Raw genomic sequence first — 22,503 nt, forward strand, 5'->3', positions numbered from 1 at the left:
GGCATTCCCAGTGCCATTCGCCAATAGCTTATGCATTATGGATGGCGAGAGGTCGTGTGTGGTGCCAACAACCCGAGGAGCAAAGCAAGACATCAAGGTCTTGTCGGCATTACAATTCAAGAAAGGCATCAAGAGGGAAGAGGAAAGCTACTTGGCCATCCTCAGTGAGTTCGATGACGAGGAGCCAAGGCCACAAGATGACATGCCCAAGGAGGTAGCTGCAGTTCTTGAGGAATTCAAGGATGTATCACCCACGGAGCTGCCCAAGAGACTACCCCCAAGGAGAGAGATCGACCATGAGATAGAATTGGAACTAGGGACCAAACCACCCGCCATGGGTGCATACCGCATGGCACCGCCGGAGTTAGCGGAGCTAAGGAGGCAATTGAAGGAGCTTTTGGACGCGGGGTTCATTAGACCTTCGAAAGCCCCGTTCGGTGCCCCGGTGTTGTTCCAAAAGAAGAAGGATGGATCTCTTCGCATGTGCATCGACTATAGGGCGCTTAACAAGATCACGGTAAAGAACAAGTACCCTATTCCTCTCATTGCCGATCTCTTTGATCAATTGGGCCATGCACGATATTTTTCCAAGTTAGACCTTCGCTCGGGGTACTACCAAGTGCGCATTGCGGAAGGAGATGAGCCAAAAACCGCATGCATCACAAGGTACGGTTCTTATGAATTCTTGGTCATGCTATTCGGTCTAACTAATGCACCGGCAACCTTTTGCACCTTGATGAACAAGTTATTCCACCCCTACTTGGATCGGTTTGTGGTCGTCTACTTGGACGACATAGTGGTGTATAGCAAGACCATGCGAGAGCATGTGGAGCGTTTGCGGGAAGTGCTTAAGGTTTTGAGGGAAAACCAGTTATACATCAAGATGGAGAAATGCTCATTCGCGAAGCCGGAGGTGTCGTTCTTGGGGCACAAGATCAAGGACGGCAAGCTTATGATGGAGGATTGCAAGGTGCATTCCATCCAAGAATGGGAGCCACCCACCAAGGTACATGACTTAAGATCTTTTCTTGGGCTAGTTAACTATTATCGCCGCTTTATCAAGGGATACTCGGCGAGGGCTGCACCATTAACCGACCTTCTCAAGAAGAACAAGGCATGGGAGTGGACATCGGAATGTCAAGAAGCCTTTGAAGACTTGAAGAAGGCGATATGCGAGGAGCCCGTACTCAGCCTACCGGATCACTCCAAGCCATATGAGGTGCACACCGATGCTTCCGACTTTGCCATTGGCGGAGTACTAATGCAAGAAGGACATTCAATTGCTTATGAGAGTCGGAAGCTTAATGACACGGAGCGGCGCTACACCGTGCAAGAGAAGGAGATGACTGCCGTCATCCATTGCCTTCGAGTGTGGCGACACTACTTGCTTGGGACCAAGTTTGTGATCATGACCGACAACGTAGCAACAAGCTACTTCCAAACTCAAAAGAAGCTAAGTCCAAAGCAAGCAAGGTGGCAAGACTTCTTGGCGGAGTTCGACTACACCATGGAGTACAAGCCCGGAAAGGCGAATGTGGTAGCGGATGCACTAAGCCGCAAGGCGGAGTTTGCAAGCATCTCTCAAGTCACTAGCCCATTACTAAGCAAGATCAAGGAGGGACTGAAGGTAGACCCTCAAGCACAAAACCTCATCACCTTAGTGAAGGAAGGAAAAACCCGGAGGTTTTGGCTAGACGACGATCTTCTCTACACGAGAGGCCGCCGCATCTACGTACCAAAGTGGGGCAGCTTACGAAGGGAGCTAACTAAGGAATGTCATGATTCGAAATGGGCCGGCCACCCAGGTATGAAACGCACACTTGCCTTGTTAAAGTCCATGTATTATTGGCCTAGGATGCGAGACGGGGTCGAAGAGTATGTGAGGACATGTCTAGTTTGCCAACAAGACAAAGTAATCCAGCAGCAGCCGGGGGGCTTGCTTGACCCCTTACCCATACCGGAGAGACCATGGGAGAGTGTCTCTATGGACTTCATCACTTGCCTGCCGAAGTCCGAAGGGTTTGGAAGCATCATTGTGGTGGTGGAAAGATTTAGCAAGTATGCAACCTTCATGGCTGCATCTGCCGACTACACAGCGGAGGAGACAGCAAGGCTATTCCTACGCAATGTAGTCAAGCTTTGGGGAGTTCCAAAGAACATTGTCAGCGACAGAGACCCGCGCTTCACGGGGAGATTTTGGACGGAGCTGTTCAAAATGTTGGGGTTAGACTTGAACTTTTCAACAAGCTTCCATCCACAAAGCGACGGTCAAACGGAGCGCGTCAATGTGCTCTTGGAGCTATACTTACGGCACTACGTGAGTGCCAATCAAAAGGATTGGGCCAAGCTTTTAGATGTGGCGCAGTTTTCCTACAACATGCAGCAAAGTGAGGCCACCAACAAGAGCCATTTTGAGATCGTTTTGGGACAGCAGCCTACTACCCCTCTATCCCTTGCCACTCACTATGAAGGGAAGAGTCCAGCCGCATTCAAGTTCGCCAAGTCATGGCATGAGCAAGCGGAGTTAGCTCGAGCGGCGTTGCACAAGGCTGCCAAGAGGATGAAGAAGTGGGCGGACAAGAAGAGGAGGCGTGTCGAGTTCAAGGAAGGCGACCTTGTACTTGTGAAACTCTTGCCGCAACAGTTCAAGGCCTTTAGAAAGGTGCACAAAGGCTTGATCCGCAGGTATGAAGGGCCATTTGAAGTTATCAAGCGCATCGGCAAAGTTTCATACAAGCTCAACCTCCCGCCCAAGTTAAAGATACATCCGGTCTTCCACGTGAGTATGTTGAAGCCCTACAATGAGGACGAGGAAGACCCATCGAGGGGAATATCGCATCGGGCACCAACGGCGGTAATCACCAACTTCGACAAGGAAGTCGATGAAGTACTCGCAGATCGGATCATTCGACGTCGAGGCGTACCAAGTTACAAAGAATACCTCATCAAGTGGAGAGGTCTGCCTGATACGGAAGCAAGCTGGGAGTCTGAAGATACGCTTTGGCAGTTCAAGGACATGATCCAGCGATACAATGAGGCGCGATGAGGGCATCGCGAGATTTGGTGGGGGAGAATGTCACATCCCGCCAAAGTTAAGCCAAATTTTACCTTGAGCATTCTAGACGGATCCGGAATATGGCGGAACTCCTTGGAAGGTCATAGAAGATCCTAGAAGATGGTGGAAGTCTCAAGAAGCCTTGAGACATTTCCGGATTTCTCTAGAACCTTGGAGAGCCTAGTGGAACTAGACTACTCTAGAGTTCTCTAGAACACTCAATGATCATCTTAGAAGCATGTAGAGTTGTATAGACTTATGTAGAGTTCTCTAGAATTCTCTACAATGTACTTAGTCCTAGAAATATCTAGAACTTGTAAAATAGGATGAGGAGGCCTATAAATAGCAATGCACCCCTCTCATTTGTTCAATCAAGCAATCTAGCAAGCAAGCTATCTAGTAAACTTATAAGTTCTCTTATTCAATATAAGTTCTCTTTCGAAATATTCTCTTGCCTTTCAATTGTTCTAGCAGGACGTTTGCGAGTAAGGCTGACTTAGCATAAAGGAGTTGCTAAGACCGCACGAGTAGCATAGCGAAAGAAGTAAGCTCGTGACACTAGGCTCTCTCTTTCTTCCCTTGTTGAGCTGAGCCGTGTGTGGCAAGCACTAATTGCTTAGGCTGTCTCTTTTCTTTCTTTTGCTTTCTGCTTGTTTTTTGGTCAATGCTTTCTGCTTGTTTGCTTCTCTTTTATTCTGCTTTCTTATTGTGTTTTGTTTCTGCTTTGGCCTCTTGGCCCTCTAATGGAAGTTGCTCCCGTTTAAAAAAACAAAGAAAAAAGAAGCTAACTTGGAGTGCAATCTCGGCTTTTCTTTCCTCTTCTTCGTCCCTAGATTCCTATTCTATTCAAAGTTGAACGCATTGACCCAAAAAATTCAAAGTTGAACGCAGCGCCGGCAGCGGGCCAGACCTTATTTGAAAATCTAATGAATCATTTTGTATAAATAACAGACAAGATCGGACTTGCAATATTCAAACAGACACGTACAATCTCTAGCTAGCTAAGATCGATCGATGGGTTTCTCCAAGGAATTCGTAGCTGATAAACCCCATGCAGTTTTTATTCCAGTTCCAGCTCAAAGCCACATAACCGGAATGCTCAAATTAGCGAGGCTTCTCCACCATAGAGGTTTCCACATTACCTTTGTCAACACAGAGTTCAACCACAGACGATTTCTTAAATCTCTAGGACCCAACTCCCTCGATGGTTTGCCTGATTTCAGGTTTGAAACCATTCCGGATGGCCTTCCGAGCTCAGACGAAGATGCCACCCAAGATGTCGACTTAGTTTCTGATGCTATCATGAAAGATAAGCTTCTGGCTCCTTGTCTAGAACTACTGTTGAAGCTCAACGACCAAGACAGTGGTCCTCCGGTGACTTCTGTCGTCTGCGATGGTTTCATGCCGTTCACCATCTTAGCTGCTGAAGAGCTTGGAGTGCCTGCAGTAGTGTATTTCACTATTTCTGCTTGCAGCTTTCTGGGATATGAACAATATCCCACTTTGGTGGAAAAAGGACTCGCACCACTCAAAGGTACTGATAATGATCAATGAATATAGATTCACTAAGTACCTTGCATGTGTTTTAATTATTGAAAAGATCTTATAAACTTGATCTGGCCATTTTCCTTTACTAATTACATGGTTCTGGGTGTTGTAGACGAGAGCTGCTTGACAAATGGGTTCTTGGACATGGTATTAGATTGGATTCCAGGAATGAAAGATATCCGTTTGAGGGATTTACCTACCCACTTTCGAACTACGAACCCCGATAACATCTTGTTCAACTTCATGCTCCAAACCATTCATAGAGTTGATAAAGCTTGTGCAGTAATTGTTCATACTTTTGATGCCTTGGAGCCTCATGTTCTGGAGGCTCTCTCATCTATGCCGAAGCTCCCACCTGTTTATGCAATTGGGCCTCAACAACTACACCTCAATCAATTACCAGATGACCCTTTGAAGAATATGGGACACAGTCTATGGAAAGAAGAGACTGAGTGTCTCGAATGGCTTGATTCTAAGGAGCCTAATTCAGTGATCTATGTAAGTTTTGGTAGTATAGCGGTAATGTCACAGCAGCATCTTATAGAGTTTGGTTGGGGACTTGCAAATAGTAATATTTCCTTCATCTGGGTCATCAGACCCGATCTGGTTGTGGGTGAGTCGGCGATTCTGCCACCGGAGTTTGTAGCTGAAACCAAAGAAAGAGGTCTCATTGCAAGTTGGTGTCCGCAAGAGCAGGTGCTAAACCACCCATCAGTTGGAGGATTTTTGACACACTGCGGTTGGAACTCGATTCTTGAGAGTTTGTGTGCAGGTGTGCCAGTGCTATGTTGGCCGTTCTTTGCTGACCAACAAACAAATTGTTGGTTTGCTTGTAATGAATGGGGAATTGGCATGGAGATTAGTAATGATGTCAAGAGAGATGAAGTTGAGAAGCTTGTTAGAGAGTTGATGGAGGGAGAGAAGGGCGAGGAAATGAAAAATAAGGCCTTGGAGTGGAAAAAGCTTGCCGAAGAAGCTACTGCTCCCCACGGTTCATCATCGAAAAATTTGGACAATTTAGTGAATCAAATGCTGTAAACAGAGAGTTAGATTTGCACAATATTTTTGATGATAATGTTTTATAACTAGTGGATCGAATAATCATGTAATATGTATCATTTGCAATTACAATTTGTGTTTTTGATTTAAGAATCAGTGAGTTGCAGAGTGAATTAGGAATGACCTTGGTGAGTTGGTTGGTTCGTTGGCTTTAACCATCGCGACAGCATTGAAGTCTACTGCTATGGAAGGTCTTTGGAGGTATTGCCGGTCTGTAGTATAACGAAACCGCATACTGAGGGTGATGCATTGTGCATCACTAGTGCACTGTCAAAAACAGAGTTAGACGTAACTGAGATCGGGGCAGTGTTAGGAGTCCGTTTGCTGATACAAGAAGTGAATTGGAAGCGTGTGTGTAAAAAAGCCAACCATATGTAGCTCATGGTTTGGCATAAGAGAACTGCTTTAAAGATGGTGCAGTATTGTGAACTCTTGTTAATGGATACGTCCGCAGATGTTAATACACTGTTATCAGTCACACTCTGGCCCAACAAATAAACGCAGCACAACTATACAACCAAATCTTGAGCCAAACACACTTGAAAAAGACTAGTTTCTTGAGACTACCAAATACCAATTCCATCATATCCTTTCAATCTACTAAGCGGAGTAGACATTACTTCGAATAACATTATTCTTATACAAATATAACATTTAGCCAAACAATTTTACCCCGAAACATTCAGCATTTCCGCAGTAGAACTTGATTCACTAGGTTGTCCAGATTTTTGAATGAAGAACCCTCTGGAGCCGTGGCTTCTTCCGCAAGTTTCTTCCACTCCATGACCTTACTCTTCATCTTCTTACCCTTCTCTCCTTCCACCAAATCCCTAAGAAGCTTCTCTACTTCGTCTCTCTTGACATTGTTGCTAATCTCCATCCCAATGCCCCATTTGCTACAAGTATAGAAACAGTTTGTTTGCTGGTCACCAAAGACTGGCCAACAAAGCATCGGGACTCCGGCTGTCAGACTCTCAACTGTCGAATTCCAGCCGCAGTGTGTAAGGAACCCTCCGACTGAAGGATGATGAAGCAGTTCCTCTTGTGGACACCAAGTTGCTATTAGACCTCTTTCTTTGGTTTCTGCAACAAATTCAGGTGGTAGAATAGCTGATTCTCCGAGAACAAGATCAGGCCTAATTACCCACAAGAAATGAAATTTGCTATTTGCAAGTGCCCAAGCAAACTCTACAAGCTGTTTTGGTGTCAAGACCGCTACGCTTCCAAAGTTCACATAAACAACTGAATTTGGCACTCTATCCTTCAACCATTCAAGGCACTCATTTTCTTCTTTCAGCAGACTGTATCCCACAGACTCCAAAGGATCATCTGGAATCTGATTCAGAAGTAACTCGATAGGGCCAATTGTATAAACAGGTGGCCAACCAATCATAGAAGAGATAGCATCCAAAACATCATGTTCCAAAGCATCAAAAGTAAGTAATACAACCGCAGAAGCTCTGTGAACGATATCCGTGCCTTCCAGGCAGAAGTTCAGCAAAGGGTCATTGGGATTTGTTGTTTGGAAAAAGCTAGGGAGATCCCTCAAACGAATATCTTTCATTCCTGGAATCCAATCTATCTTTTGGTCCAGAAATCCATTTGTGAACCAGCTGTCATCTGCAACGCCCAAGTCACAAGTTACTGATACCATATGCATCAAAATTATGAAACAACTGCATGTCAATATGTATATCTATGTATGTATATCTACGTTTATCTAGTTATATAGTCACCTTTTAATGGAGCAAGACCTTTCTGGACCAAAGTGCGAAATTGTGTGAATCCCATGAACGAGGATGCAGAAACAGTATAGAAGAGTGCTACAGGGACTCCAATTTCTTCAGCTGCTATGATGGTGAACAAGGACATGAAACCATCTGAAACGATGCAAGTCACTGGAGGATTAGTCTCAGTATTATTTAGTTTTATGAGCAGATCACGGAAAGGAGCCAAGAACTTTTTTCGGACAGAGTCGCAAAGTAAAGTGAGGTCTTGAGCGGCATCTTCCTTTGAATCTGGAAGGCCATCTGGAATGGTTTCAAACTGAAAATCAGTGAAGCCATCTTGACAATTGGGTCCTAGCGACTTGAGGAACCGCTTCTGATTGAACTCTGTGTTGACAAAGGTTATATAAAAACCTCTGCGGTGTAGGAGTTTTGCCAATTTAAGCACAGCCTTTATGTGGCTTTGAGCAGGACCTGGAATACAAACAGCATGGGGCTTACTAGAGAACATCTTAGAACGTCCCAACTCTGTGTGTGCGTGTGTGTCTACTAACAGATACACATCATTTATAGGCTAGTGGGCTACATTTTGACGGGGACCTTTTGCAGAATCTCTACAACTCCAGATTGAATGAGCAAATCTAGACGGTGCAACCAGCCAACCACCATTCATTACCTAATCCAGTTAGAACTCTGAAAAATGAGTCCAGTTTGGGCGAGAGTAGTATGACAAGTAAAAAAAACATGATGTGAAAAATGATATAAATAGAATCAAATCATGTGTAGATGAGAAGTTTGACTTACCGGTAAAATTTTCTCCTCAAATTGTTATAATAATTGTACTATGAGTTTATAGATATTCTCACTTTCTAATAAGTGCCTAGAGCTCAGCAGGGGAACAATCCCGCACAGTGATCAATATGGACACTCCAGTTCAATGTCAGTGACCTTCAACGTACCCAAGATGGGATTCTATACTAATCTGATAACTCTCACTTCCCCTTATCTCCTGCAATATAGCGCAGCCAGACGGAGTAACAAGTAGCAGCATCAAGTACTAATATTATTGCCACTTCAAATTCTTGTGGGCAAAATGGCTACAAGTAGTTTCCAATCAACGAGTGAAATTTTCATAATAACTTTGTAAAAGAAAAAAGGAAAAAATTTCAGTCTCCCTTCCTGTGGAATAATATTAGGACGGACGGAAAGTAAGAATTCAACGACTTTGAACTAAGACCGTATCCAGTCATTTTATCAAACACCTTGTGTGCCAGAACTGGTCTAGAAATGGTTTGCGAAACCCACAAGTCAAATCGGTGCTCAGGGCCGGTCCTGAGGTTTCCGGGGCTCGAAGCGACGAGACAAATTGGGGCATTTTGTCAAAAAAAAAAATTGAAACAATAAATTTTGAAACAACAAAACATAGCAATAAAACTTTCAATAATAATAAAATGCTATAATGTTTGAAACAAAAATATAAAAAGTTACAAATATCAGTACATTTTTACTCACAAATTTCCCTTCTTGCATTTTTGGAAGTAAAAGTGTCAATTAAGTACAAACACTCAAGCTTTTCCGCCAACTCCTTTTCAATCGATAACATAGCCAAATCATCAAGTCTTTCTTGAGACATAGTTGATCGAAGATAAGATTTGATCAACTTTAACTTCGAAAAGCTTCTCTTAGCACATGCAACAGTAACAAGTATGGTTAACAAAAGTTTGTAAGCAATCCAAGCATGTATAACTGCTATCTTTACTCATTTCAAAGTGCTTATAAATTGTTGTTCTACATAATGTAAGATGTAGTTCCATCATAAATGTTAGTAAAAGACTAAAAGTAATATAACAACAAATATAAATACAAGTAATTGTTGTATTATATTACAAAATTGCTCATGTAATACATTGTCTCAACCAACAAGGTTTTGTATTGACTTACATTGTCAATATCTTTTGTCCACAAAGTCAAAAAATATTGACTTACTGATATCCTTGAAAGATCAATACATTCTTAGAGGGGTCTCACACATAGAAGATTGTTAAATTTTCCTACTGGTGCTAAAGAAAATCAGCACTAGATACATACAAGAAAGATAGAAATGACAGTTACGACACACATTACATTACCCAAGACACAGTCTGATCTTCACCCAAGCCAATGGTCCTCTTGTAGTTGCTCCAAAACTCCAATAACTGAAACAGAATCACCATTTTCTTCGTATACATATTCTCTCTCTATAATAAACGTGTTCATTAATATTGCGTTCACCTGTTTCATATGTTATAGATTGATAGTAATATGAATCACAGTTATTTTGGTATGTAGGTTTCATAGACATGTTTGAGTACTTCTATAACTGTAAATCCAAATATCCGTGAGACATATGATTTGAGAGTTAGGTATATATCTTTAAAACATGTTCAGTGTATTGAAATATATGTCTACTGCATTCTAACCTCATATATTAATGTATTTCATAATTTTATTCATTTTTTTATTATTTTTAAAACAATAAATCAATTAGAGACAGTGGAACATCTGTGAAAGCATTGGATTCGAGTGATAACATTTGCAGTTCAAAACAGATGGTGTGTGATGTAAATCCAAATAACTGTACATATATTTCATTTTTTATATAATTAATCACTGATTCACTGTTTATAAAACAGAGTCATGAGTTATTGATCAAGGCTGCCATCATAAAAATTGATTTTCACAAAGGCTGGTACTACACAGCCTGTGAAGAGTGCAGTCAGGAACTGAAACAAATAGAGCCTCATTGTTTCAGATGTCCGGTGGATAGGTCTCAATCTGGCATTCCCATGTTAGTCAAATAATGTTGTTTTTGATACAAATGTTTTGTATATGTTGTCACAAATATGCTTAATTATTACTAACTTTAATTTTTATAAAAGTTACAGGATGGAGATCACTCTTCAGGATGAGAGTGGAGACTTCCAAACCATACTTACAGGAGATCCAGCAAATGTATTATTTGGAATGCCATGTGAACAATTGGTCAATTATCAGAGAATAATAGGTCAAGAAAGACCCCCCATCTGATAGAGGAGAAAATGTTTGTGCAATTTACATGGATCATCGAATATAATGATTCAAGGTTTAATGTGGGAGCAGTGTATTCACAGTCAAGGAAGGAAAAAGAAAAAAAGCATGGATCAAGGTTTAACATCCAGACAGTAATTGACATGCTGAAAATAGTTAATAATGTTGATATTGGGAGGTATACAAGTCTATTGTATTACTTTCATTACTATATTAATATGCACATATCAGTTTAATATCTCATTGTATGTTTTGTCTTAGTACATCTACCAGTAGTTATGTGCCAAATACAATAAGAGGATCGACAATTCAGCAATATTACTGAAGATGAAATTTTCATATCATTTTGTAATAAAATGTAAGAACATATGTGTTGTCAGTATATTAGAGTTCGTTGTTTTCAAATCTGTATTACATTGGTCATGTTCATTCTTAAATTTGTTAATAAATGAAGCAGTATGTTGGAAATAATTCATGCTCATTCTAAAACTACATATGTTGGGATACTTATGCAAATCAGATCATGTGCTAAACGTTTATATATAGATCATGTGTTAAACGTTTATATACATTTTCTTCAATCTATCCTTCAATACATTTTTTTAAATACAATTCTTACAACACCCGCGTGTAAGCGCGCGGGTTAATACCTAGTACATATATAAATTTTGGAATCTCGTTCTTTATTTTGGTATTTTGAAGTCCGGCCCTTTTTTTTTCATAGCGTTTATCGTAAAAAACGCTATCACAACTTTTTTTTCTTTCACGACCCAATTTTTTTTATTATTATTATGTGTATATGATTAAGGGGGCCCTTAAAATTGGGGGCCCAAAGCTGTTGCTTTAGTGGCTTTAGCCCAAGGCCGGCCTTTTCGGTGCTGAATCGTTTTTGATTTCCACACTCGTGCTTGTAATCTAAGAGAATGGTATATGTTTACATAATACCAAAGAACTCGGGATTGAGACTTGAGAATTAATTTAAGAAAACTCCGGGATTGGGCGGAGGATAAGAAGACAAACGACACATAGGTCACTCAGTCGACGAAATCATCATACGTTGTAGTTTAACTAGTTTTTGTTAACTACGAAACTCTTCCGGAATAATTACTATTGTATTCTTATGTGTCTTAATTTGATTAGGTTTCATGTTAGGGACAAATTTGCATATCTGTATTAGACTAGGATTTCAGATCCTACGAAATTCTGTCTACGTAATGCTTATATATACTCTCATATCATTCAATAAAAAATCAGTTATTTTTCGAATTATTCTCACATCTATCATACTCGATCAAAAACAATTTATTATGTGAAATAATACGTCAACTATGACAGCAAGTTCTTAACCCATTTTAAATCAATAGTTCATCGCAACATCTGTTGTTACTAAGAATTAGGGTGTGTCTATGGCACATAGATGTATATCGTACAATCATTTACAACTAATTGAATAAAGTTACCATATCAAAAATAATTTAATTGAATAAAATTATCATATTTATTTTACATATATATTTATCATTAAACATAATTATCATGTTTACAAGAAATTGTTCAAAAACATGTAAAATATTATAAGTGGAATAATTATTTATAATTAACTATAATTACTTAAATAAAAATGTATTTTACCACAATAATGACAAATATATTGTTATATTTATAAATATGAATATCATATACTGATGAGTATCCACGAAAATTCTCTAAGAATTAACCGATGTTGAACATCATAACGATATATAACGATAAACACGCCCAACTAAATGATTTATCGATACCTAACCAACTCAAAACTGGCTCAAAGAGGGAGAGAAGACTAACCCAAAACAACGAGAGCTTATTATGTGCACGGCCCGTGTAGATACGCGGGTTTAGTTGCACACCACGCGCTATTAGTACAACTGGGGGTTTAAGGCTGTTGTTTGTGTTCTATAAGAACTGCACATGAACTGATGTATCACCCTCTTTACCTGAAGGACACAGCACCACGACCCCTTCTCGTCCCTCGCCTCTTCTTTGATTTGTTTGTTTCGTTTTAGTCTCTTCACATATACCAGCAGCGAATTAGAGCTTAAATGGTTAGTGGTTACTGTGTTGGATTTGTTTTTCATTGATTCTGACTTCAACCCCAATTTTAACAATTGAGACCAAGAAGGATGATGAATCAAGATCTGCTTCTCTATGGGATGATTAATCAAGATCATGGAGAAGTTTAATCACAGAAGAGGAACCCGATAGAGAGACGGAAGTTGCAGAAGCATCGATCGAACTCAACCTCAAAACCGAAGCCGCCGACGACTAGATCTTCACCCCAGCTCCACCGATCGAACTCATCGGGTGCCACGCTGGTGATTAGTATGGCATATTCAGAGATGCTCCTAGGCCGTGTTCTATCTCAAAATAGTGTAGGGGAGGAGATTGGTGGCGGGGTATGTCGAATGCTTCACGCGCGCCTTTTCTACTATATCAGAGTCTGGTCTCACACAATCGAAATATGCTCCACCTGTTGAAATGAACGGCTTTGATCACCCGTGTAAATATATGGGCCGTGCACTAAATAAATTTCGCAAAACAACAAAGTAAACTAACTAGGAAACAGAATTAGAAAAAAAAAATCTGGACCTAGGCCCCAAAACAAGCTCATGCCCAATCAACAAATCACTTTGACATAAGATCCACAAACGAAACCCACACTCAAAATATCAGATTCGATCAACCACAACTCCTCATATGCATAAGCATAAACCACCTCAACAACATCGTGCTACACCCCGTTCATTGTATCTCGACACACTTTCGTCCGCTTGTCCTACCATAGCACTGAAGATCAATGTACCTACCGCACCCTATAAATTAAACAATTTACGTTGGAGTATCCATGTAATTCTAATCATGATCATGTCAATGCTTAATATGCATCAATATCAATTGGATCTTTGACATACCCAAGCCGTTGCCCACTCGACCTGTCCAAAATTGTCTATTAAAGACGTACGTACATGACACCCTGCAATAAAAGGACACTGGGCTATTGTACTACCAAGCCTCATCAGTGTTTTTTTTACTTTACTTTTTTAAAACGGACCAATTAGCTTCGTAATACCAAGTGCTGTTACTTTTGCAGTAGTGCAATAAAAGGACACCAATGGTATGGGAGACACTTTCGAACAGAAAATATCGAGCTGTGGTTGAAAAACAAACGTTACTGAATACAAATCGAACCGAACTAAATCAATTTGATTTAATTTTTGATTTGGGCACATAAAAAATCGAACTGAACTGAAAAATCGAATTATTCATAAAACGATGTCGTTTTACGTTTATCTTACCAAATATTTGATTTGATTAATGTAATTTTAGGTTTTATAACATATATAATTATATGTTTCTCTTTTGTAGTGTTATATATGTATATATAATCATCTATGATATATATGTAGGCCTATATATATATGTTTTAAATACGTTTGCTAAAACAAACATATCATGTATATATATATTGTGTGTGTGTGTGTGTGTGTGTGTGTACAAAGCTTCTCGGCTGCGGACGTCCGCACGGTGCTGATTCGACAATTCCGGCTACCGGCGACACATAACGATGGCGCTGACCAGCACAGTTGCACTCCCGGTGCTCTTATCTGTGCTAACCGGAGCTGCAGCGTCGGTGTGGGCCGGATGAAATCTTGAAATTTCAAATTTTCTGGGCACTGTGCAAAGATTTCGAGATTCCAGCCGGCACAGACATGAACGCTGGGAGGAGGGGAGTGAGGTTGTGCTGGTCGGTGCTGTTGTTATGCCGTTACCGGTGGCCGAAATCGCCGAATTCACACCGTACAGATAGTGCAGACATCCACAACTAAGAAATTTTGTATATATATATATATAAGTGGATGTGTAATTACTAAATCCACCTCAATATAATATAAGAATATATGTTTAAATAAATATATATATATATATAAAAGAATATATATGCATATAGATAAATATACATATATAAATATATTTATGCACATAGTTATATATATATATATACATCTATCAATTTTCAAAATGTCGTGTAAGTAAAAGATTGAAAGTAATATGTTGCTTACAAAATTATATTTAAGCCCTCATTTTTTTGGTCGTATTATAGTTATATATTCATATTCACAATTTTTTCAAATAAGTAAAAAAAGAGGGGGAACTCCAAAACATTAAATATGTCAATTTTAATTTAAATTAATTATTTTTTAAATAAAAAAATTAAACCGATCGATTTAATTTTTAATTTTACATATTAAAAAATCATAAATCAAACCGAAATTCAAATTCAATTCAGTTTCCGATTCAGGTCTAATACCAAACCGAATGGACTGAAGTCCACCCTTTCACTAATGGCATCTCTTATATTTTTTAGATTTATTTCGACATGAAAATAAATTGGTGGGTTATATTTACAAAATTAACAGAATAGAAGGACCGTTGGTTAAAGAAGAAAAAAAAAAGGCCGGGAAAGCTCGAGGGAGGGAAATAAGGGGCAAAATCAAAATTAAAAGCAAAATCGATGTTCCTTCCTATTTGGCTCTCACTGTTTCCTTCCTTCATCTCAGCAATTCCAGAGCTCAAAGATATGAAATCGCAAGCGCCAAGATCCGTTATCCAAATCGACGACGACGACGACGACGACCTAGACGACGACTTTCTCTCTCAGGTCGCCGCCGCCGAAGCCCATGCTCTCGCCAACAAGCGCCGCCGTTTCACCACCCCCTCCCCATACGCCGTCTTGTCGGCACCGTCGCGCTCCGCGAATCGGATGGAGACATCCGGCGGCGGCGGTCTCTACCCCGCAACGCCCTCCCCGTACGCCGTCTTATCTGCACCGTCGCCGCCGCCACCGCGCGCCGCGATTCGAAAGGAGATACCCGACGGCGACGGCGACGGCGGACTCTACACCGCGGCGCTCAAAGGAAACCAGAGCGTGTTCTCTGAGCCTCCGCCGCGCGGCGGTGGATTTGGAAAAGGGAGAGTTTCTGGTGGGGTTGTTGCGGCGGCGGGAGACGGCGGTGTTTCGACCGGCGACGCGTGCTTTAAGTGCGGGAAGTCCGGACACTGGGCTCGCGATTGCGATGCTCCTGGCGGTGGAGGAGGCAGCGCAGGCTATGGTGGTAATTACAGCGGCGGAGGAGGGTATACTGGTAAAAACGGCGGCGACGATGCGTCGTATCCTGAGAAAAGCTGCCCTTGTGGATCTGGAACCTGCATGGTGCTCACTGCAAATACTGAGAAGAATCGAGGTCGAAAATTCTACAAATGTCCACTTAGACAGGTATACAATCTGATTTGATTTCATTGCGTTTATTTTACTTTGTTTTTGGATTTCATAGTGGAATTAATGGTTGTTTGAATTATGATAGGAAAATGGGGGTTGTGGTTTCTTTGAGTGGTGTGACAATGATTCAGGGGCTAATGCCATGGCTGGTGCCAGTAGTGGTAGCTTTAGTAGGACACCTGATTCTACATTTCCAGCTCTGCAATGTCCTTGTGGTGTTGGGCAATGCCGAATCTTAACAGCGAAAACTGGCAACAATATCGGCAGCCAATTCTATCGCTGTCCTGGAAATGAGGTACCCTCTTGTTTTTTTGTTCCTAATTTACTGCTTTTGTTACTAGATTAAATTGTTTGGCAAGTGTGAAATGTGTCATTATGTAGTGTGTGTAGTTGAATTTGGGTGGAAGTGGTTGATAGATTAGTTACTTGGTTGAATTAGGGAAGCTCTTGCGGTTTCTTCAAGTGGTGCAATGAGAATACTGTGGCAGCTGGTAGTGCACAAGGTGCAAGAAACCCCAAGATTGTTTATGGTTCAAGCGAGTTAAGCAGCCAAGGCAGCTATGGTGTGAAGACTGGTTCTTCCTGTTATAAGTGCGGAAAGGATGGGCATTGGGCAAGAGATTGCTCTGTTCCTTCAAACAATGCTCCGGGTGAATATGGAGGACGGTCTGCATCAACAAGCAGCTGCTATAAGTGTGGAAAGATGGGTCACTGGGCCAGGGACTGCCCTGCTGGTTAATATGCAATCTACTGATGAACCAGAGTTTTTGCTTGAACTCTTCTCGGTTAGAAATTCTCTAGAGTGGTTGTTTTTTTGTTCTTAGATAAGAGACTAGATGTTTCTGGCTTGTGAATATAGTATTGAAGAAGATGATGAAGTAACATGAACTTGTTGCTCTCGCATGTCTTGCCTAAGATTTTCAATAGAAGTTGCTCATTTGAGCTTTCTTGGAGTTCCTTAACCATATGGTTATTGATTTTTCATTGTTTTTTGGTTTTTTTTGTTTGTAATGTTTTTTGTGAATGGGATGTATTTATTTATTTATTTATTTATTTGTATGTTGTTTGTTAACTATTTGATCCGGTTTCATCTGACAGCTAGGTTGCTCCTCTCATATTTTTGGTAATTCATTTCTCCTTGAACTGCATGCTCTTGTATTTTTGATATTATCCTCAGGTTGGTTTCTGATATATATGTTTTCAGGTTGACCGAATAATGAAACATTCCAATGCGCTGATAATTCTTGCTATTTAAATGTCCATTATGGTAGAGAAGTCCCCATATTTGATTTCAATTCTTTGATATATGCTACTTTTAGTTATGATTAAGATGCCTGAATGTCGTCAAATTCTTGGTTGGATTGAGTAATTAACATATTTAAAGGTAAGGTGATGATATCCCTATTTAATTATATCTCAATATTGGAAGATTCACATGGATACATGGGGTACAACTTGGTGAGAGAAGTGGCCAGCAATGTGGACCATACTTTAACTGTTTCTGCTGGTTTCTTTTGCTTTTTATTGCTTTTGCTTTTATTGTTTTTGCTTTTTATTTCGTTACTATTCTGGAATTTTAGGTTTATGATAGATTCCCCTATTTTAGAACTGCTCTCTAACCTTCTACAAAAGAGCTAGCTCATTTGTCTGCACTCTGCAGGATACTCTTTTAATTTTGTGTGAGATTCGATTCCATTTTAACATGGTTTGCAAATTCATTGCACAAGATTAGATTTCTACCTATGTGAAAATGCAGCATATGTCAATCTTAACAAACCCCTCCACCCTTATATATAGCATACCTTTGTACTAATGCAGACCCACACATAAACTTATTCCTTTTAAGGTTGTACTGCATTTCAGTGAATACATGATGAGTTCCTTGGGAGTGAGTAATAAGCCTCATGCTGTATGCATTCCAATGCCACTGCAAAGCCATATAAAGGCAATGCTTCAGTTAGCTCAACTCCTCCACCACAGAGGTTTTCATATTACCTTTGTCAATACAGAGTTCAACCACAAGCGCTTTCTTAAATCTCTTGGACCAAACTCTCTTGATCCATTGCCTGACTTTTGCTTTGAAACCATTCCAGATGGCCTTCCAAATTCAGTTGCAGGTGACACCCAAAACACCCCTTTGCTTTGTGATTCCGTCAGAAGAAATTGCTTGGATCCGTTTCGTAACCTTCTTAACAAACTAGATGGAAATATGATTCCAGTGACTTGCATCATCTCTGATGGTTTCCTTGCGTTCACTATCACAGCTGCTGAAGAACTTGGCATCCCTGTAGCGCAATTCTTTACTTTGTCTGCAATAGGATTCATGGGATGTAAACAATTTCCCACATTGGTGGAAAAAGGACTTGCACCACTCAAAGGTACTGAAGGAGTTATTGAGTCAAATGTTTAATTTGTTTTTTTTTTTTCAATTTCTTTAACAGATAATGATCGTTTCTTCACTTGGTTGTTGCAGATGAGAGCTGTTTAACAAATGGATTTTTGGACAAGGTAATAGATTGGATCCCCGGAATTAAAGACCTCCATTTCAGGGATCTCCCAGGCTCTTGGAGAACGACAAACCCTGACAACATCATGTTCAACTTCACCTTGGACGCAGTGAAGAGTGTTCTTAAAGCTTCAGCTGTTCTTGTTCATACTTTTGATGCCCTGGAGCCAGTTGTTCTAGATTCTCTCTCTAAGAGTACATCGGCATCGCTGCTTCCACCAGTTTATGCCGTTGGCCCTCTCCAGTTGCTTCTCAATCAAATTCCAGAACACCCTTTGAAGTCCGTGGGGTACAGTATATGGAAAGAAGAAACAGAATGCCTGCATTGGCTCAACACTAAGGCGATAAATTCAGTTGTTTATGTCAACTTTGGAAGTTTAGTAGTCATTAAACCAGAGCATCTTATTGAGTTTGGCTGGGGACTTGCAAAAAGCAAGCTTCCCTTCTTGTGGATTATTAGATCTGATCTAATACTTGGTGAATCAGCAACTCTGCCACCCGAGTTTGTGGCTGAAATAGAGGGAAGAAGTCTAATAGCGAGTTGGTGCCCACAAGAACAAGTGCTTAACCATCCTTCAGTTGGAGCATTTTTAACACACAGCGGTTGGAATTCGACCATTGAGAGTATTTCTGCTGGAGTGCCTATGCTCTGTTGGCCATTAATCGGTGACCAGCCGATAAACTGCCGCTATGTTTGCAACAAGTGGGGTATTGGCATGGAGATCGGTAGTGATGTGAAGAGAGACGAAGTAGAGAAGCTTGTTAAAGAGTTGATGGGGGGAGAGAAGGGTAAGAAAATGAAAACTAATGTCATGGAGTGGAAGACACTAGCAGAAAAGGCCAGTAGTCCACTTGGTTCTTCAACCATAACCTTAGACAAGTTGGTCAATGAAGTGCTCTTAAACAAAGCTAATGTTGGTCAGAAGTAACCAAGTTTACTGCTTAGAGGTTCCTGTCTGAGCAGACTACCCAGATGTTCCCTCCACTACGAAATTTAATTGTGAGTTGCTGTATGTTTTTATTGGCCTTAGAGTTCCAATTGTACAGCTTCGTTAACTTTTGAACATAGTGTAGTGGAAGACCATAGGAAGTAGGCACTATTTCCTGTGAAGCAAAAGGACTGCAAGTGTTCACCTCTTTTTTTTTTTTTTTTTTTTGTGATGCGAAAAGAAGATAACATATGAGCATATATATGTCATGTGTATAAACTATTAGGAGATCAATTCACTGCCATGAATCATGAGTGCATTAAAAAAAATTCATCACCATGAATGCATCAAAGAAATTCACTATCATAGAGATCCAACATGACTGTTTTTGTAATATGTTGTAAAGTTGGGGGCTCAACTTTTCTACTGCTGGTCATTAGGGAAGTAAACATTATATCAATTGAGGCAAAAAAAAAAGTGTTTGCCTTTGTGAACGGTTTATCTGCATTTTTTGTTTGTCCTTAGATTGCAGCAGGTTTAAATTTCTTCAGTTTTTCCTACTGAAAGGTCTGATTACAGTATCGACAGAATAACTAGGCTCTAGAATAATCACTGTGGCAACTAGAGGCAAATATTCCCAGATTGTTGTTTTGGATATTTGGATTTGATCAGTCAAATTTTCTCAGTGAAGCATTTGGAATATGTAAACTTTGGATGTTTTGGTGTATAGTGTTGTGTTCATAATAAGTACCGCGTATGTTATTGCAGTTGTAAACTTGAAATGCTGTTTAGATTATAGAAGTGCCTTACTAGTTATGCTGCCAAGCCTCTGAATATATTTGAATGATTTTACAGTCTTAAGATGAATAAACCAGATGAGTGAGATCGATGACTTGTTGGGATTTGTCAGCTACGATTATTCTATAGTGCTCAAGAGCATTAATTTACCATATATTAGACACGCTATAGGTCGGCACTGTTCATAAGGGTTTGGCAGAAAACCCGTGTTTTTTTCGGTAATTTACGTTGTTGCCATGGAATGGGTTTTATTGACCTGGCTGTCCTTTTCCTTGCCAACTGCCTTGTTTTCTGAGTCGGTGGGCCAAACAACTAATTGACGCAAATGCCTTCCCTTTTAGTCTCAAATCAACAGGTGGCGGGTTTATATGCCTTCACGTTTATCAGCCCCTGCTAATTGCTTACCGCGTGTTCTTCCGCTTATGATCGATAGTCTATCTTCGCTCTCTCTCTGTCTCTCGGCTTCTTCTCTTTGCTTATGCTCTTTCTGATCTCTTCAGTCTTCAGAGTAGTAGTTTGCTCGGGTGGGTGATGGGAAAAAAGGTAGTTTGTTGGAGAGAAGAGGTGAAGTCCTTACCGGATTTTAATTGTTTGATTCAGAAGCCGTCTGCCTTTGTTGGCCTGTGAGTAGTTTTATTTCCTTTTAGATTCTGTTTTCTTCTCCTATGAAGGGAATGACCATGTTCTGGTATGGAGCTCCATTGAGTTTAGTTAAAAGTTCACTCTTTGGTCTTTCCGTTCTATGAGATTCCAATTCTCCAATATTGCTCTTGCAACACAGGTGCGTTGCAGTTTTCCATTGAATTCGTTTTTTTTTTGTTTCCCTTGATTTTCAGTTGATTAGAGTAAACCTAAGATAATACTCAACTCAGAGATAAACATGTTAATCTTTATTGAGTGGGCTTTATTGGGTACGTTTCAAGGTATAGGAGAGAATAGATAATGAAAGACATGTTTGATGATTTCCATCTAATATCTCTATATCTCTCCAGAACATCATGCTAATTTCATTTATACCTTTTCAGATTCTGCAAAGAGCTGAAGAGGAAGAACATGTCGAGGTGTATAAATTGGTGCTAAAATTGCGTGTAGGTTGGATTCTCTTTTTATAAATCTATGCTTAAATAGATTGATTGTCAAATTTTTAATTGATGTGTATTTCTGAATTTATCTTGAATTGAAATGAGTTTTTTCTTTTTTGCAGGTTGTTGTTCCTGATTCCCTGATGTTTGAGCTCATTTAAGGTGAGTTTGTTTCAGTTTATGATTGATCACGGGTCTTCATTACATGTCTCTTTCTTTTGGATATGAATCTTGATTTATGTGGCTTCATTTTAAACTGATTTCTGGGTTCTTGAGTTTCACTTTTATTCCATTTTGGGAACGCCATTTATTGGTGAAATTTATCTTTACTTTGATGTTCCATATGATATTTGCAACGTCTATAAGCTTATATGTTACATAAGCTTTAGCTGATTAACTATGTATCAAGTTACTGATGTTACCTATCATATTGGTGCAGGACTGCACTTCAGACTTTTTGTTATTTGGAACACAGGGTATGAATCAATCGACTATTTGTATGTTAAAAAAATGAGCTATAATTCGGGGTGAGCGTGTTAGTATTTTGTTACCTGTTCTGCAATCTTTTGAATCTACGTACAGTGTTATATAAGGTTGATCTCATGACTATATGTGGCTTCATATAAAAATTTGCACGCATTCAATTACTTTATTCATTCTCCTTTTCCATTTTCATGATAGGGTAGTGTTTCCGACATAAACCCCCTTTATTGTTATATCATAAACATGTTGGTAAAATTATTTTTTGCCATTTTCATATGTCAGTCATCAGAGATTTGTTGCGCTTTGGAATGTAATTGAACACGAAGTCTGGTCTTGCTGTTGTGGGAGTTTCCTCTTATAGGTGTGAGATATTTCTTTTACTATGGCAAGTTGTATATAACTGATTTTCTAATGGCCATATTATTAATGTTTCTTCTTCTCCTTTGTAAATTCATATGAATATAAATAATCAAGGGTAAAATACGGAGGTTGACTTACTTTATGTGCATGTCCTTCTTATCTCGAAGCCAAAAATATATTCTTATCTCGAAGCAGTTGATAGGGTACCTTCCCCTCTTCTAAATATTGATGGGTAAAATGTCCTAAGCTCTATGGTTTCTATTTATTTTCCATTTTTTGTGCTAATCAATTTTCTTTGGCTTAAGGTACAGATTCAATTAATGAAAGAATGTTGATGGCCTATATGATTGCGAAAGATTGGTAGCTCCACCCAAATGGAATAATGTTTCATGCATTTTGAAGGTAATATGACATGCAATATAAGAGCTTTTGATGTGATTTTTATTTGATATGCAGAGGAGGAGGCCATGATTTTTTTTGTAATTGATCATTATAATGTTATGTATCAAATAACAGTAATTTATATATAAAGAAACCATTGCTTATTAGTTGATTTGGCTAGAAACCAGTATGCTT

The 22,503-nt window shown here is 39.8% G+C and overlaps 4 protein-coding genes across 5 annotated transcripts; 3 read left to right on the plus strand and 1 right to left on the minus strand.

The window, feature by feature from the left end:
- Window positions 1–4,045: 4,045 nt before the first annotated feature.
- On the plus strand, window positions 4,046–6,021 carry LOC126801172 (7-deoxyloganetin glucosyltransferase-like). Its single transcript, XM_050528639.1, has 2 exons — window positions 4,046–4,589; window positions 4,716–6,021. Exons 1-2 carry the CDS (start codon window positions 4,070–4,072, stop codon window positions 5,639–5,641), a joined length of 1,446 nt encoding a protein of 481 aa, XP_050384596.1. The 5' UTR covers window positions 4,046–4,069; the 3' UTR covers window positions 5,642–6,021.
- A 63-nt stretch (window positions 6,022–6,084) lies between these two features.
- Window positions 6,085–7,977, minus strand: LOC126801173 (7-deoxyloganetin glucosyltransferase-like). Its single transcript, XM_050528641.1, has 2 exons — window positions 7,399–7,977; window positions 6,085–7,282 (listed from the first exon to the last, which is right to left on the minus strand). Exons 1-2 carry the CDS (start codon window positions 7,898–7,900, stop codon window positions 6,345–6,347), a joined length of 1,440 nt encoding a protein of 479 aa, XP_050384598.1. The 5' UTR covers window positions 7,901–7,977; the 3' UTR covers window positions 6,085–6,344.
- A 7,053-nt stretch (window positions 7,978–15,030) lies between these two features.
- LOC126799821 (cold shock domain-containing protein 3-like) lies at window positions 15,031–16,781 on the plus strand. The gene is made up of 3 exons (XM_050527077.1): window positions 15,031–15,766; window positions 15,855–16,064; window positions 16,209–16,781. Exons 1-3 carry the CDS (start codon window positions 15,071–15,073, stop codon window positions 16,506–16,508), a joined length of 1,206 nt encoding a protein of 401 aa, XP_050383034.1. The 5' UTR covers window positions 15,031–15,070; the 3' UTR covers window positions 16,509–16,781.
- Window positions 16,782–17,469: 688 nt separating this feature from the next.
- On the plus strand, window positions 17,470–19,420 carry LOC126797941 (7-deoxyloganetin glucosyltransferase-like). 2 transcript variants are annotated; one of them, XM_050524714.1, is made up of 3 exons: window positions 17,470–17,751; window positions 17,863–18,147; window positions 18,243–19,420. In XM_050524714.1, exons 1-3 carry the CDS (start codon window positions 17,640–17,642, stop codon window positions 19,202–19,204), a joined length of 1,359 nt encoding a protein of 452 aa, XP_050380671.1. In that variant the 5' UTR covers window positions 17,470–17,639; the 3' UTR covers window positions 19,205–19,420. The 2 variants fall into 2 exon arrangements, with proteins under 2 accessions (XP_050380671.1, XP_050380670.1); XM_050524713.1 differs by having other exon boundaries at window positions 17,470–18,147.
- Window positions 19,421–22,503: the final 3,083 nt, after the last annotated feature.

This window comes from Argentina anserina, chromosome 6 (assembly GCF_933775445.1).
Source record: "Argentina anserina chromosome 6, drPotAnse1.1, whole genome shotgun sequence".
Lineage (NCBI taxonomy): Eukaryota > Viridiplantae > Streptophyta > Magnoliopsida > Rosales > Rosaceae > Argentina > Argentina anserina.

Coding starts and splice junctions, on each gene's coding strand:
- LOC126801172 (XM_050528639.1), top strand. CDS start 4,070: ATGGGTTTCTCCAAGGAATTCGTAGCTGATAAACCCCATGCAGTTTTT. Junction 4,590..4,715: donor AGGACTCGCACCACTCAAAG/GTACTGATAATG, acceptor TGGGTGTTGTAG/ACGAGAGCTGCTTGACAAAT.
- LOC126801173 (XM_050528641.1), bottom strand. CDS start 7,900: ATGTTCTCTAGTAAGCCCCATGCTGTTTGTATTCCAGGTCCTGCTCAA. Junction 7,283..7,398: donor AGGTCTTGCTCCATTAAAAG/GTGACTATATAA, acceptor TGGGCGTTGCAG/ATGACAGCTGGTTCACAAAT.
- LOC126799821 (XM_050527077.1), top strand. CDS start 15,071: ATGAAATCGCAAGCGCCAAGATCCGTTATCCAAATCGACGACGACGAC. Junction 15,767..15,854: donor ACAAATGTCCACTTAGACAG/GTATACAATCTG, acceptor GAATTATGATAG/GAAAATGGGGGTTGTGGTTT. Junction 16,065..16,208: donor ATCGCTGTCCTGGAAATGAG/GTACCCTCTTGT, acceptor TGGTTGAATTAG/GGAAGCTCTTGCGGTTTCTT.
- LOC126797941 (XM_050524713.1), top strand. CDS start 17,640: ATGATGAGTTCCTTGGGAGTGAGTAATAAGCCTCATGCTGTATGCATT. Junction 18,148..18,242: donor AGGACTTGCACCACTCAAAG/GTACTGAAGGAG, acceptor TGGTTGTTGCAG/ATGAGAGCTGTTTAACAAAT.